Genomic DNA, 14,376 nt, shown 5'->3' on the forward strand with positions numbered 1-14,376 from the left:
AATTTATCTTTTCATGTAAAAACTAAATTATTATGACTTTGTATCTGTCAAATATCATGAAGAAAGGAATTAGGGTTTTTTTTTAACTTGACTTTAGATGTAGCAATTGAATCTTATCTCCAAAGCGTAAAAAGCTGTAATTATTACATCAGAACAAATTGAAATTCAGAACAAGGACACGTAATTAGAATGTAACATTCCTCACCTGTGTTTTTTAAAATGCAAAGACAAGTAGGCAAAACAAGCTACCCTTCATAAACTATTAATGAAATAAACTTCTTAGATAGCTTACAATTTTGAAAAGATAGTAGGCTAGTTTTTAAACAGTACTAAATATGCCTCTTTGTTCTGTTCAAGTGTATTGTGTATAATTATATTTTTGAAAAAACTAAAAAGCTTTGAGATAATAAGAGAAATTTTTTTTTTTTTGGTGAGGAGATCAGCCCTGTGCTAACATCTGCCAATCCTCCTTTTTTTTTTTTTTTTTTTGCTGAGGAAGACTGGCCCTGGGCTAACATCTGTGCCCATCTTCCTCCACTTTATATGGGACGCCGCCACAGCATGGCTTGCCAAGCAGTGCATCGTTGCGCGCCCGGGATCCGAACCGGCGAACCCTGGTCCGCCGCAGTGGAGCACGCGCACTTAACAGCTTGTGCCACTGGGCTGGCCCCAATAAGAGAATTTTTAAACAACTTTTTTATGCCAGTACGTTTGAAAACTTAGATGAAATGGACAAATTTCTATAAAAATATTCTGCACCAAAATGCTGATTTCGAAATAGAAACCCTGAGTAGTCCTGTAACTATGAAAGGAGTTCATTAAAAACTGAAATAAACTAAATTAAAAATCTTCATGCAAAAAAGCCCACCAGACCCAAACTTTCTATAACAGACCTTGCAATAATGAACAATTTTTTCAAAGATTAAAAATAGGTGGTGTATTAACAATTCATTCTAATGAGGTTACTTCAATATCCAAACCAGACATGGAAGCATACGAAAAATGAAAATGACAGACTCATTTCCCTCATGATATAGATGTAAAAATCCTAAACAAAATATTAGCAAACTGAATCTGACAGTATATGAAAAAGGTAATATAGCATGACCAAGTTAGGTTTATCTCATGGATATAAGGATGGTTTAATATTAGAAAATCAGTGATGTCAATAAACTACATTAACAGATTAAGGGAAATAAACCATATGATCAGTAGATATAGAAACTCAATAGACATAAAAAGTTTAATAAAATCCAGTACTCATTCACAATAAAATCTCTTAGTAAACTAGTGATAGGGAATTTCCTCAACTTTATAAAGAATGTCTACAAAAATATTTGAAACTAACTTTATTTTAATTGGTGACATGTTCTAAGCATTCATTAAAATCGGGAACAAGACAAGATATCCACCATTGCTACCTGTATCCATCATTGTTTTGGAAGTCTTAGCACCATAAAACACAAGAAAGAAATTAAAGGTATAAAAATTGATAAGGAGAAAATAAAAGTCATTCTTTGCAAATAATATGATTGTCTATAACAAATATCAAAAAGAACTTGCAATAAACCACTAGAAATAATAGTTTTGGGAGTTCAGCAAGGTAGTTGGATGTGATTTCAGTAAACAGAAATCAAGTGCATTTCTCTACACCATAAACAAGCAATTAGGAAACAACTTTAAAGAGAGACACCATTTACAAGAACAATAAAAATGAATCTTATTAAACATGAATAAGACCTGTGGGGAGGGACATAGTAAAACTGTATTGATGAGTATTAAAGACTTAACTAAAAGAGAAATATATCCCATGTTCCTGGATCAGAAGATGTGTAAAAAGAATTTTGTAGAAAGTGAATCAGATAAGGCTAATAAACCTTTGAAGAGATGTCATTCTCTTTTGTATTCAGAGAAATGCCACTCAAGACCACATGAGATGCCATATTATATCTATTCAATTGACAACATTTAAGAAATCTAAAAATACCAGGTGTTGGAGAACATGTAGATCAAAAGAATCTTTTCTTTTTCTTCCTTATTGTTATAAAATTAGTTCAACTGCTTTGGAAAACAATTTTATACTATCTTGTAAAGTTGAACACCCAAGTTTCCTATGACTTAGCACTTTCATTCCTGCATATGGGAAGTTTAGCATGCATGTATCTGGAGGTATAAGAATGCTTCTAGCAACATTGCTTGTAATAGCAAAAAATTGAAATAGCCTAAATACTCATTGATAAGAGAAAGCATAAATTATGGTATACTCACACAATAACATATCATACAGTAGTGAAAATGAGTGAACTATATCTCCATGCAGCAATAAAGATGAATCTTCATAAAACTAAATATAATTTAGGTATAAAACCAAAAGGGAAAAGGGAGGAGAAAATAGACAATTCATCATAGTGGTTATCTCTGAGAGCAAGACATCAGGATGTGACAGGAGAGGTGCACAGAGGTAGATGTAAGTTATTGCTAATGTTCTACTTCTCGGGTAAGGGTGATGGTGAGTTCAAGAGTGTTCACCATATTTTTAACAGTAAATGAAAGCAGGCCATGTATGGGTGAGTGATGTACCTGTGTCCATTAAAAATTTTTTAAATCTGAACATTATAAGTTAATTTCTTTGAAAACAATTATTTATCAAGCTTCAAACTTCGGCTGTGTTAGAATCCCCTGGAGGGCTTGTTAAAACGCCTATTGCTGGCCTCCATCCTCAGAACTTCTGGTTGAGTAGGTCTGGGGTACCTGAGAATTTACATTTCTTTTTTTCTTTTTTTTTTTAAAGATTTTATTTTTTTCCCCCCAAAGCCCCAGTAGATAGTTGCATGTCATAGTTGCACATCCTTCCAGTTGCTGTATGTGGGACGCTGCCTCAGCATGGCCGGAGAAGTGGTGCGTCAGTGCGTGCCTGGGATCCGAACCCGGGCTGCCAGCAACGGAGCGCACGCACTTAACCGCTAGGCCACGGGCCGGCCCAGAATTTACATTTCTAACAACTTCCTCAGTGATGCTGATATTGCTGGTCTGAGGACCACACTTGGCTCTAAGCTAATCAGTTTAGGACCACACTTTGCTCTAAGCTTGCAAGGTGTGCTTTCCTCATCTGATGCCATTCCATTTGTCCTTTTATGAATGCTTTAGAAATTTGGTTGTCTTTTTTATACTTTTTATATTTGTTCAAGATTTCCTTAGTGGGCGTATGTGTCTTTTCTATTTGAGGGAAAAAAGTGCACTTTTGTTTAAAATAAAGTTAAATTAAAATGTAATTATCAATATTAAAGAGCAATTATTTAAAGAGCAATTATTTAAAATAAAAAATCAGTTAATCAAGCTAGTCATGCTGGCAATGTGATTATAGTAGATTATACTAATACCTCGGAATAAATTACCTATGATATCAACTTTGCAGTTTATTTTATTATGCTGTTTTGTCCTTTTATATGTGAATAACTGATTACTTATTGATAATCATCCCAAATCACAAGATGATAAACTTTGCCAAGGATAAGGAAATTTATTTCGTCTTAAGAAAGAATGCAATTTATTCTTTACCTATAAATATTGACTGACTGTTCATTGGAATTTGTTTTATAATTATAGAATAATGGAATTTTAAACAGTGATTCATGGAAGTTTTAAATCCACACTGGACTTTACAGATCATCTAGTGCTAACTGTTATTTTATGGGAGAGGAGCCCAAAACCCAGGGAGATTCAGTGACTAGTCTAAGATTATTTAGAAAACGGTTGAACTGAAACTAGTCTTCTGAATTACATTGTTTCTCCCATGTTGCAATTCATTGAGTAATTACTACTTTTGTCACATAGCCATTTAAAGTGTATGCGTGGGGCCGGCCCCATGGCTTAGCGGTTAAGTGCGTGCGCTCCGCTGCTGGCGGCCCGGGTTCGGATCCTGGGTGTGCACCGACGCACCTCTTCTCCGGCCATGCTGAGGCCATGTCCCACATGCAGCAACTAGAAGGATGTGCAGCTATGACATACAACTATCTACTGGGGCTTTGGGGGGAAAAATAAATAAATAAATCTTTAAAAAATAAAAAATAAAAAAAAATAAAGTGTATCCGTGTTTCATTTCTTAGAGAGATTCGCTTTTATGGTGGAGAACATTTTTCACTGGTAAGGTGATATAGATCTTTCAGGATTGGTTTTGATTAAGGCCATCATTGTGGTTCTCTCCACTAGGAAAATTGTGATGGATTTCTTACTTATTTCTCAGTAACTGTTTTCTATACACCCAAACCATATTTTATGATTGTGGACAAATGAATAAGAGCGAATACTGAACTAGTGAATAATTCATGTCAAGCACTGTGAACCGATGACAGCATTGCCAAAATGTAAAAATGTGTTGTTGGACTTTTCCCTAGCTGTAAAGTTATGCTAATGTGCCACTGGGCTCCTTCATTCAGTTTCCACGAGGATCTAAAATTCCACTGTAAAAGATTTATTCACAGAATCGTAAAACTTTAGAGCTGGAATGCAGTATGATGACTTTGAGTTCTTTGAGTCTCGTTCTCCTGATAGTGGCCTTTTAAAATGAAAATGTAGCTAAGAGGATTAACCCAATAAGCTAATTCATTGTGATAGTTTAGTGATTTATCAGATTATATTTCTTACCGGAAAGTCCCAGGACCTATGAAAGAACATGGAGGAATAATGTAAGGAGGGAGGACAAGTAACATTTTGTGAAGATTCTTAAAATAAGAAAAGGGGAGATTGAGGAGACAAAGTATTCCTGACAGCCAGCTGCAGCTCAGAGCTCTGTATGGACCAGTCCTGCATGTTGACCGTGATCGTTGCTGTAGTCACATGTGATGTGACTGTGGGAGGTGTTAGGGGAAAAGCTGTTGTGCCACTGTAAGTACTCTTTACTCAAGAACCTGATTAATTTATAGTGCCTGAAATTCCTTGAAATTTAAGGGGGAGTGAAGAGTTGGGAAATAGGAGACAATTTTTCTGAAATGAACATATTTCTCAACAGAGATGTTCAGTCAATTCCTCACCCTTTGCCCCAGTGCTGGGAGTGACGGCAGTGGTGGCTGGAGAGCCATGGCTATGATTTCAGTGAGGCATCCGTACTCTTCCTCCTGTTGGCCCACGCAATACTAGTTTCCTAAAACCTGACTTGCCGTACTAGTCAAAGCTAGAGAGTAGGCTGGATATACCAAGGGAACTGTAATTGGCCTCTAATGTCTTGGAAAATTACTGTATACACAATAAACAAGCTTTCCTTTTCAATTCCCATTATCCCTGGATAGTTGTGGGCCAACTATCTAGTCGTCTGATTCTTGCCTACTTCCCATGGGAATGCTTCCTGACTCAGCTACACGCAAGCATTTGTTTTATTCTTTGCCATAATTCAGAGCATCTTCAGTTTGGTTGGAGCAGAGCTACCAGGACATTAGTTCTGAAATAGGACTTAAAGACTATTGCTTCCTCTGCTAAATTGAGACAGATGGCCATTTGAAGTTTTCCTTGCTTAATTTTTCTTGCCAAAGATTGCTACTCCAAGGATATTTTATTTAGTCCATAACTGTGTGAGAGTTTAATCTCCTATTTCCCACATTTCACATCCTTTGTTGTAATCCGTATCTGCAAAAATCTGGTCTTTGTTCTAGTTCCAGAATGGTTATTTAAATAGCCCAGAAAATGGAAGCAGAAAGGAGCATAGTGTTTGTGAGTATAAATGTCTATTTGTAGAGCCATTCTGGCGAGAAGCTTTATGAAAGTAGATTTGAAAATGCATATTGATGACAAGCAGAACTATGCTTCAGCCCAAGGATTGAATCTGAAACCAATGAAGAAAATCTAGGAATTTCTGGTTCATTTGGCAATATTTTCTCAGCATTGCTTCTAGTTTCCTAATTTATCTCTTTCTCTGGCCTAGGTCTTTTCAGAATCAGTCCTGGCCTTGAATCTTTCATTTTGTGCTGTTGGCCAAGAGGTATAGGATGTGATTCCTTGGCCTCATGTGCTTGTAATTTAGTAATAGTAATGATGCCTTACAATTATGAGATGCTTTACAGTTTGTGCAACTGATTCACACCCATTTTCTAACTTTTTCCATGATCTAACTTTTGGCCTTCAGGGCAACCTAGTGTTATCCCCACTTTACAAATGAACAGTATGAGCAGAGAAAAGCTAAGTCACATAACTAGTAAGTAGTAGAGTTAGGATAGCTGCAAATTATGAGGCAAAATATAAGTTTTTGTGAGACTTATGGTACCTTACTTGTGATTCCTTCCTCTTTAAAAAATTTGTTGATTCTGTGATTAATGGAAGGAGATAGGTGAGGGGTTAGAAGTTGACCAGAAAAGGCTTTGAGGAAGAAATGGTTTGTCTAGAGTGAATACCAAGAATTGAAGTTGCTGTGACATATTTACAGTTATAATATATACTGCCAAATTGCCTTCAAAGTGGCTATATCATAATGAACCTTCTCACCCATTAGTGTGAAAGTATCTGTGCTTCAAAACCTTTAAAATGTTTGCTGCCGCTGGCCCCGTGGCTTAGCGGTTAAGTGCGCGCACTCCGCTGCTGGCGGCCTGGGTTCGGATCTCGGGCGCGCACCGAGGCACCACTTCTCTGGCCATGCTGAGGCTGAGTCCCACATACAGCAACTACCAGGATGTGCAACTATGACATATAACTGTCTACTGGGGCTTTGGGGAAAAAAAGGAGGAGGATTGGCAACAGATGTTAGCTCAGGGCTGATCCTCCTCACAAAAAAAAAAAAAGTTTGCTAAGCTGACGGGTAGAGGATGATGTTTGTCTTAATTTGCATTCTCCCCACTACAAATGAAGCAGAGTGTCTTTTCATAAATTTATTATATTAGCCACTTGGATTTGTTCCTTTGGGGATTTCCTGGACGTATTCTTTCTCCATTTTCTGTTGGATTGTTTTGTCTTTTTTTCCCTATTAATTTGTTTTCCTTCTTTATGTATTCTAGGTAGCAATCCTTTATATATGTTATATGTTATATATATATATGTTACTGTATATGTTGTGAATGTGTTCTTCCAGTCCATCATTTGTGCTTACTTATGTAATTAAAAAATAATAGAAATAAGAAAATGAGGTTATCTGTCAAAAAAAAAAATACCTAAGATGTTGGTTTAATGTGAATGTGAAAAAAATGAAAAAGAAAAGAAAAAAAAGTAGAATTTGAAATTAAGTCCTGAAGAATGGGCAGAGTTTAGAAAGGAGTAGAAAAGCAGTATGAAAAAAAGATACACTGCCAAGTAAGAAAGTTCTTGGTACATTCTAGAACTATTGAAAATATTGACCTGGCAGAATGGAGAATTCTCATTGGATTGTAATGGGAATGAATTGGATAAACAGGTTTTGCTTGAAGTGAAGGGCCTTAAATGCCAGAGTGAGGAACTTGGAATTCATCCTATGAGAATTTTTTAACTGAAGCATGATATCCAATCAATATTTTGAAAAAATTAACCTGACTACAGTGTGTAAGGTGACTTGAGGGTAGGAAGAACTGGGTTAGAGGTACCCATTGGCGCTAAAGCTGAATTAAGTTGGCAGAGGAGTGAATGAAAAGGAAGGGAATGATTAAAGAGATGTTTTATAGCAAAAAATGCCAGGTCTTGGTGATTGATCGGATGCTCTGAAGATTATGAGTGGCTGAGAAAATGGTGAAGTCTTAGGCTACTTGGGAGGGAAGATGGAGCTTTGGTGAGGAAACGATATTAAATCCTGGAAATTTGTCAAAGAGATTGAGAACAGAGAAAGGTGAGTAGAGTTGGTGACTTTGAGATTGTAGTTTTAGTTACTACAAGGATGGAACACAGAAGATAAGTTAAAATTTTAGCAATGAATAGAAACTTAATCAATGGATGAGAAAATGAAGGCAGAGTTTAGGCCTCATTTATTTTAAAGGGAGAAGAGAAGCCAATATAGACAGAAAGAAAAGGCTGTTCCTCTCTATATCAGGGTCTTGGGGTTGTTTTTATCACCCATTTGCTGCAGATGACATCTCCCAGGCTATTACCTGGTTATGAGGGTGATAAAGCTTGGTGCATGTCACCTCTCCAGGGCAGCTCTGTAGTCAGAAGTCCTGCCCATGGGAAAGCACATGAGTTTCTCATGGAGACCATTCAGCACCAAGGACGACCACTCTGCAATGAGGCAGTTTTGAACCACTCTGAAATGTCTTTCCTCACTGATTAAATGAGCACATATGGATGCAAATGCAACTGAGCACACTCAAAAGGTATGCCTTTTTTAAAAAAAAAAATAATAATTTTAAGTGGTATTAGTATTAACTTCTATATGAAAAAAATATATGTCAAGATTTAGTGTCCATCTTGTATAGAGCATATAGTACTGCTTTCTTTATGCTATTGTCTGATTTTTCTAATGATGATTTCACACTGATTCTTTTTTTCTTCAAAATGTTTCTAGTAACATTTTCCTTAAACGTAGTCATGGTATTTAGGCAATGAGATAGAAGAAATCAGTGGACTCGAGCTGTGCAGCAATCTAACTCATCTTAGCCTGGCCAAAAACAAGATCACAACAGTTAATGGCTTAGGCATGTTACCAATCAAAATACTTTGTCTGGTGAGTCTAACAGAAATGCTATTCTTTATAGAAGTGCTAGTTAATGCTTTAGTAAATATGTGAATGATGATTAGGATTTTTCAGGTTTATAAAGAGCTAATTTCTTTATGAAATGTTACTGTCTTCAGTTTTGTTTGCTTCTTTCCATATCTGGTGTGTGTGTGTGTGTATGTGTGTGATATCAATATTTCATGCTAAAGTATAATGATTTTCTCATTTGGTACCCAAATTCAGTTTTTAAAAAGATTGACTTTTTACACTGAGAAAGAAAGGTATACTTTTAACAACCATTAAAAATACATTTTTTAATGTCTTACTGATGAAATAACATTTAAGCATAATATTTATTGCTGTTAACACTTTATTGCTCTCAAATGAACCATAAGATGTTCTCTGGGCACTGAATTTTGGCAGTTCTTTTATATTAATATATTCTCGTCTCCCATTCTAGAAAACCAAAATTAGTGCTGAGAATAAGTGACAATTCTAATCAGAAAGTTTAAATTTTTAAATTTTTTCCCATTGAGAGCACTCTTCTTAAGCTATATGACATGCTATGTGACTATGACTGAGTGAAAATACAGATAATTTATTTAAAAATCAGCAGGATCATAATAGTTCCAAAAATATATATAGTTATTTTTGAAATAACAGTATAGCTCACTAATTTGGGGGCTGATAATATAGTTTGTGGGTTATCTCGGATTCTTTCTTCTTCCTTTCCTCCTCTCTCCTACTTCTTACCCTTGGGTGGCTTTGCTGTTCTTTGTTATATCTCTGTATATCAGTCACAAGGTGGACAGGGAGGATTTTAAGCCATGAGGCTGGTTGCTTGTTAATTTCTTACATGAATTATCCCACCGGAGAGTGTTGAACTGTTGTTTGAAATGAAGTCTTGGGTTATCTGCAGATGTTTGACATGTACGGTATACTATTCCAATCTTATTTAACCACAGGTAGCTGAAGGTTGGCTGTGTGTTAATTTTTCTTTCCCTGAGCTTGGAGCTTGAAGTACTTTTTCAAGACCCTTTACTCTGTACAGTGAGTTAGGTGACAGTAAAGTACTTCCCAGTACAGAGGATGAAACTAAGGCGAGGAAAGGTTTAGTAATTTCCCTAGGGTTTCATGTTTTCTGCCCATGTAGGCATCTTAGCAAAGCATAAATGAAATGAATTTGAAAAGTTAGATTGCAGATTTTGAAATTATGAAAGAAAGTCACATTTTAAAATTATGATAACTTGAAGAATTATTGGCAGTATGTACTATTCAATCTGTAGCTGGTTAGAACCTTATCCTTTTCTTTACATATCTTTTTGTATTGGCATTCCCATTAACTTTAAGTGGAGCATGATATGTGGAAAGAGATATGGAGTGTGCTTAAGGGAATGAGAATTGAACTCATTATTAAGAATAAGAATGCATAGCACTTTTATCCTAAGAGTGCGTTTCAGTAACTAAATAAGTCATCTGTGTTGACAGTTCCATCTCAAGTACCTTTTAGAAAAAGCATAAAAGACATTTTTTTCTACAAATAGGTTAGGTGGATTGTTCCCAATCCCTGCCTCCCTCACCCAAGATGAACTAGAAAATACAGACTATGCCATCATTCATTTTCCTTAACGTTTTTGAGAATAGTAAGGGTGTCTTTTCCAAATGTTAATAAAATATGTAAAATAAAATGGTACACATTTGTTTCAATAGTTTTTAATGCTTTCATTTTTTAATTCATGGAATCAAAACCAATTGCTTTACTATTGAAAATAATTCATTTTACAATTTAGAGAACAAAGAACAATTCACTATACAAACCAATTGTCAATTCTCTACCATCAACTTTTACAATAAATGTAAGGGGAAAATGTGGTTCACTTATGGGCTATTCTGTCAATCACCTCCCTTAGCAAGTAAGGAAAATGCATTCCAAACTTTAAAATTTATTTTGTCTTGGTAAGAGCCACTTGTTTTTTCCCTCCCAAATTGGGGAGATTAAGACTATTTCTCATTTCATTTATTTAAAAAAAATAGCTTCTCTCTAAAGGTCCCCTTTCCCCTGCTAATCATGATAAAACAAGCAAGAACTGTTCATGCAGAAACTGGATGTCCACTTTGAGGAATGATGTATCAATTTTTCAGCATTGGATAAAGGGTTTGAATAGATGACTTTCAACTCAGAACATTTCTCAGTTCTGCTTTCTTTTATGACCATAGGACAGCTAATTAAACTTTTCTATGCCTCACTCTACTTTTATGCATCTACTACTGTGAAAGCCATCAGAGATGCTGTGAAGAATTATTAGTCTATCTTCCACATCTACAGCACTTCAAAGTTCTTTGGAAAGTGTATTTTGTATAAATTTGATATGTGGGCATATTTTAAATAGGATACTGTGGTCTTTTCTCAATAAGTTAAATTAATATGGATAATATGTTTAGTGTAGTTTTTTCCTTTTCCTTTTCTGTTATACTTTCTAGAACTTTTTTGAACTCTGAATAGTGGGAAATTTGACTTAGGCAAATGAGGTTATGAGTATTTTTTCGTTCTTATTGTGGAATTTTCCAAACATATATAAAAATAAAAGGAATAATTTAATGAGCCCCCATGTGCTATCACCCAGCTTCATAGATGATCAACATTTTATTAATATATTTTAAAGAGCCATAGGATTAACTAATGAATGCAAATCTTGCTCATTATTGAAATGAAATCTTATGAAAGTAGCTCTTGCTATTAAATGTACCAGGAAACATGTACCAGGAAAAGTATTGTAGATGGAAGACAATACTATAATTTAATTTTTTAAGTTCTTAAGTTCTTTTCAAAAGTTTTAAAAATTTAAAGATGGGCATAACATGGCATTGATTGAAACCTCAAAATTCTCTTTTTTTTTTTTTTTTTTTTTTAAAGATTTTATTTATTCATTTTTTTCCCCCCAAAGCCCCAGCAGATAGTTGTATGTCATAGGTTCACATCCTTCTAGTTGCTGTACGTGGGACTCGGCCTCGCGCTGGACGGAGAAGTGGTGCCTTGGGGCGCGCCCGGGATCCGAACCCGGGCCGCCAGCATCAGAGCGCGCGCACTTAACCGCTAAGCCACGGAGCCGGCCCTCAAAATTCTCTTTATTATGAGTTTCAACTTAAAGTTTCATTTTACCGTGATGTATTCTTATACCTCAAGGCTAAGGAACCTGAGGAATTATGAGTATGTTGGAAAATATACAAGAAAATACAGATTACTGTTGTCACTATAATTTGTTGTTATGGGTACATGGGGGCTGGGAAAGAGGACAACATTTGAGTCTTAAATCTTTCTTTGTTTTATGGTCATTGTCTGAGAAGATGCTTATGTGTGAATATTGAAGAACTTAGTTTGGTTATCTATTGTTGAATAGCAAGTGTAGTGGCGTGAAGAAATTTTATTAGCTACCATTTTATTAGCTAACAGTTCTGCACTCTGAACTGGGTTCAGTTGGGTGATTCTTCTGCTAGTCTTGCCTCATTCAGCTGGCAGATTTGCTGGAATGGCTGGGTTTTTCCTCTCTATTTAGACTCGAGGTCCCTCTCCATGTGACCTGTCCTTTTCCATGTGACCTCTCCACAAATTCTGTCCAACAGAGTAGCTAGAGTTCTTACATGGCAGCTCAGGATTCCAAGACACAAGAGGAGAAGCTGCCAGGCCTTCTTAATTCTTAGACTTGGAACTGGGACACTTCTGCCATATTCTTTGGTTAAGGCAAGTTGTAGGTCCAGCCTAGATTCAAGAGGAGGGAATTGCACAAGAGCATGAATAAGTGGAGTCCTGTATCACACTACCACAGCCCTCGTGATATGAAGTGATTAGAATGTTTTTGAAAACAAAGTATATGTGGGAGTTACAATATTCAAGTGGTTTATTGTGATGGTGATGAAAGAATTGCATTAAATTTTTATTTCTAAAGATAAACATGGAGTTATGTGGTCATTAGGCTTTAGGTAAGCAATGTTAAAAGCTTATACTCCTAGCTTTTGTCTGTCCTGCTGATTTGAACATTCATTTTGCTTTAACTTTAGTGAAAATATTACATTCTGAATCTTCCAGCTGAAAAACTGGAATTTCTTTCTGGGGAGTGTGTATATATGTTTAAGGAGGTGAGTGATGAAAATGGGAGGATGGGAAACAAGAATGGCTTACTGATTTTAAGAGATATGGGGCAATATCTAGAATAAAAGCTTGTCATTGTGCTTTTTCCTACTAGAGGCCTTTAAGACATTAAGTGTATTTTATCAATTTTAGAGCAATAACCAGATTGAGAAGATCACAGGTTTGGAGGACCTAAAAGCGCTACAGATCGTGGATCTGTCCCACAATCAGATCAGGAGCCTCCAAGGCTTAGAGAATCATGACTTCTTGGAAGTGATCAACCTAGAAGATAATAAGGTAATGTCATGCTTTATATGTCTTGGTCTCAGTGTCCACACCAAAGGACATATCAGGACCCTTTATTGGTTTCTCAAGGGCTGTCACATTAAATGCCAACTTAGAAGTGTTATTCTAGAAAACCTCCTGGAGCAGTAGTTGCAGAAGGGCTGTTTTTTTTTTTTTTTTAACAAATACTTACAATTCTTAATTTTTGAAAATTTTATGATTCTTAATTACATTGTTTTAAAGATTTAAACTACAACCAAGTGCATATGACTTTTGAAGTAGATGTGTTCATGTGAAATTTTGTGGAGAAAGATGGCATTAGGAATGTCTGAAATGTCAGAGCAGAGAAGTTGGGAATAGCCTCAGGCTGGTGTTGCTCATGTCATCCATTAAAGAGAAGAGGTACAGGAATTCTTTTATCCTATTGGTAACAACAATGTATGTTCCCAATCTGTATGAGTTGGGGATTGGACTTATTCACATTTCCATATCTGGCTTAATGTACACTTTATTTCACAAATTATATAAATTGGCTTTTACTCTTAATTACACTTTATTTCTAGTAAAGCATTTGTGCTTGTAGTCGTGGTATGTCTGACTTCTTATGCAATAAGGTCTACAAAGTGATTTTACTCTTATTGAGTACCTTAATCATATTTTTGGGAAGATTTCAAAGGAAGTTGAATGTTTATTTCTTCTTGAAAATGAAAAATTCTGGCTGACAGTGAAAGAGACCTTGGTCCCACCCGGGGTGAGATGTGCTGTGGAGACGTGTCTTTTTGCAGCTGTGATGGTGCTTATCAATTGTGTCTGATGACTCTTTCTCCCATGAACTGCTATCATCTGTTAGATTTCTAAAAATCAAGAAAAGGCAGTTGTTAGGTCTGGGAACAAGTAGATTTTTAATCACAGACAAAACTGTTCATCCTCATTTTCACTTGATTTGTAAATTAAGTTGTTTCGTCAACTGCTAAAGTTAATTCTAATGGATGGCTTTTGTTCACTGTGCCACATGTTTTATGAAGTCAGCACAACCTCTGTTTCGTATGGTTTTAGTGTATTTCATGAAATTGCCATTAAAATGGTATTCACATTATACAGGGGGTGTTGGAAAGGTGGAATGTACTCAATAAATCTCAACTCAATGCATCTCAGGATTCAGGAAAAGGAGTAATGGTAATAATAATAATAATACTTATATCAGGAAAAGGAATAATTGTAATAATAATAATACTTATAGTCATAAAATAACACAGAGATATTTATGAGTACTTATGCACAAGGCACTGTTCTAAGCACTTTACCCATATCATCTCATTTAATCCTCATTATAACCCTATTATTATGCTGTTTTACAGATGAAGAAACT

The 14,376-nt window shown here is 35.7% G+C and overlaps 1 protein-coding gene across 4 annotated transcripts in view; it reads left to right on the forward strand.

The window, feature by feature from the left end:
• LRGUK (leucine rich repeats and guanylate kinase domain containing) overlaps positions 1-14,376 on the forward strand; it is a 109,858-nt gene that overhangs the window by 19,605 nt on the left and 75,877 nt on the right. For all 4 annotated transcript variants that reach the window (XM_087430902.1, XM_004430835.3, XM_087430880.1 and 1 more), the window contains exons 6-7: positions 8,481-8,605; positions 12,876-13,019. In XM_087430902.1, coding sequence (XP_087287028.1) covers positions 8,481-8,605; positions 12,876-13,019 — 269 coding nt within the window. The remainder of the gene's footprint in view (positions 1-8,480; positions 8,606-12,875; positions 13,020-14,376) is intronic.

The sequence above is a fragment of the Ceratotherium simum genome, chromosome 1 (assembly GCF_057802395.1).
Source record: "Ceratotherium simum simum isolate JZ-2026a chromosome 1, ASM5780239v1, whole genome shotgun sequence".
In the NCBI taxonomy this organism is placed as follows: Eukaryota; Metazoa; Chordata; class Mammalia; order Perissodactyla; family Rhinocerotidae; genus Ceratotherium; species Ceratotherium simum.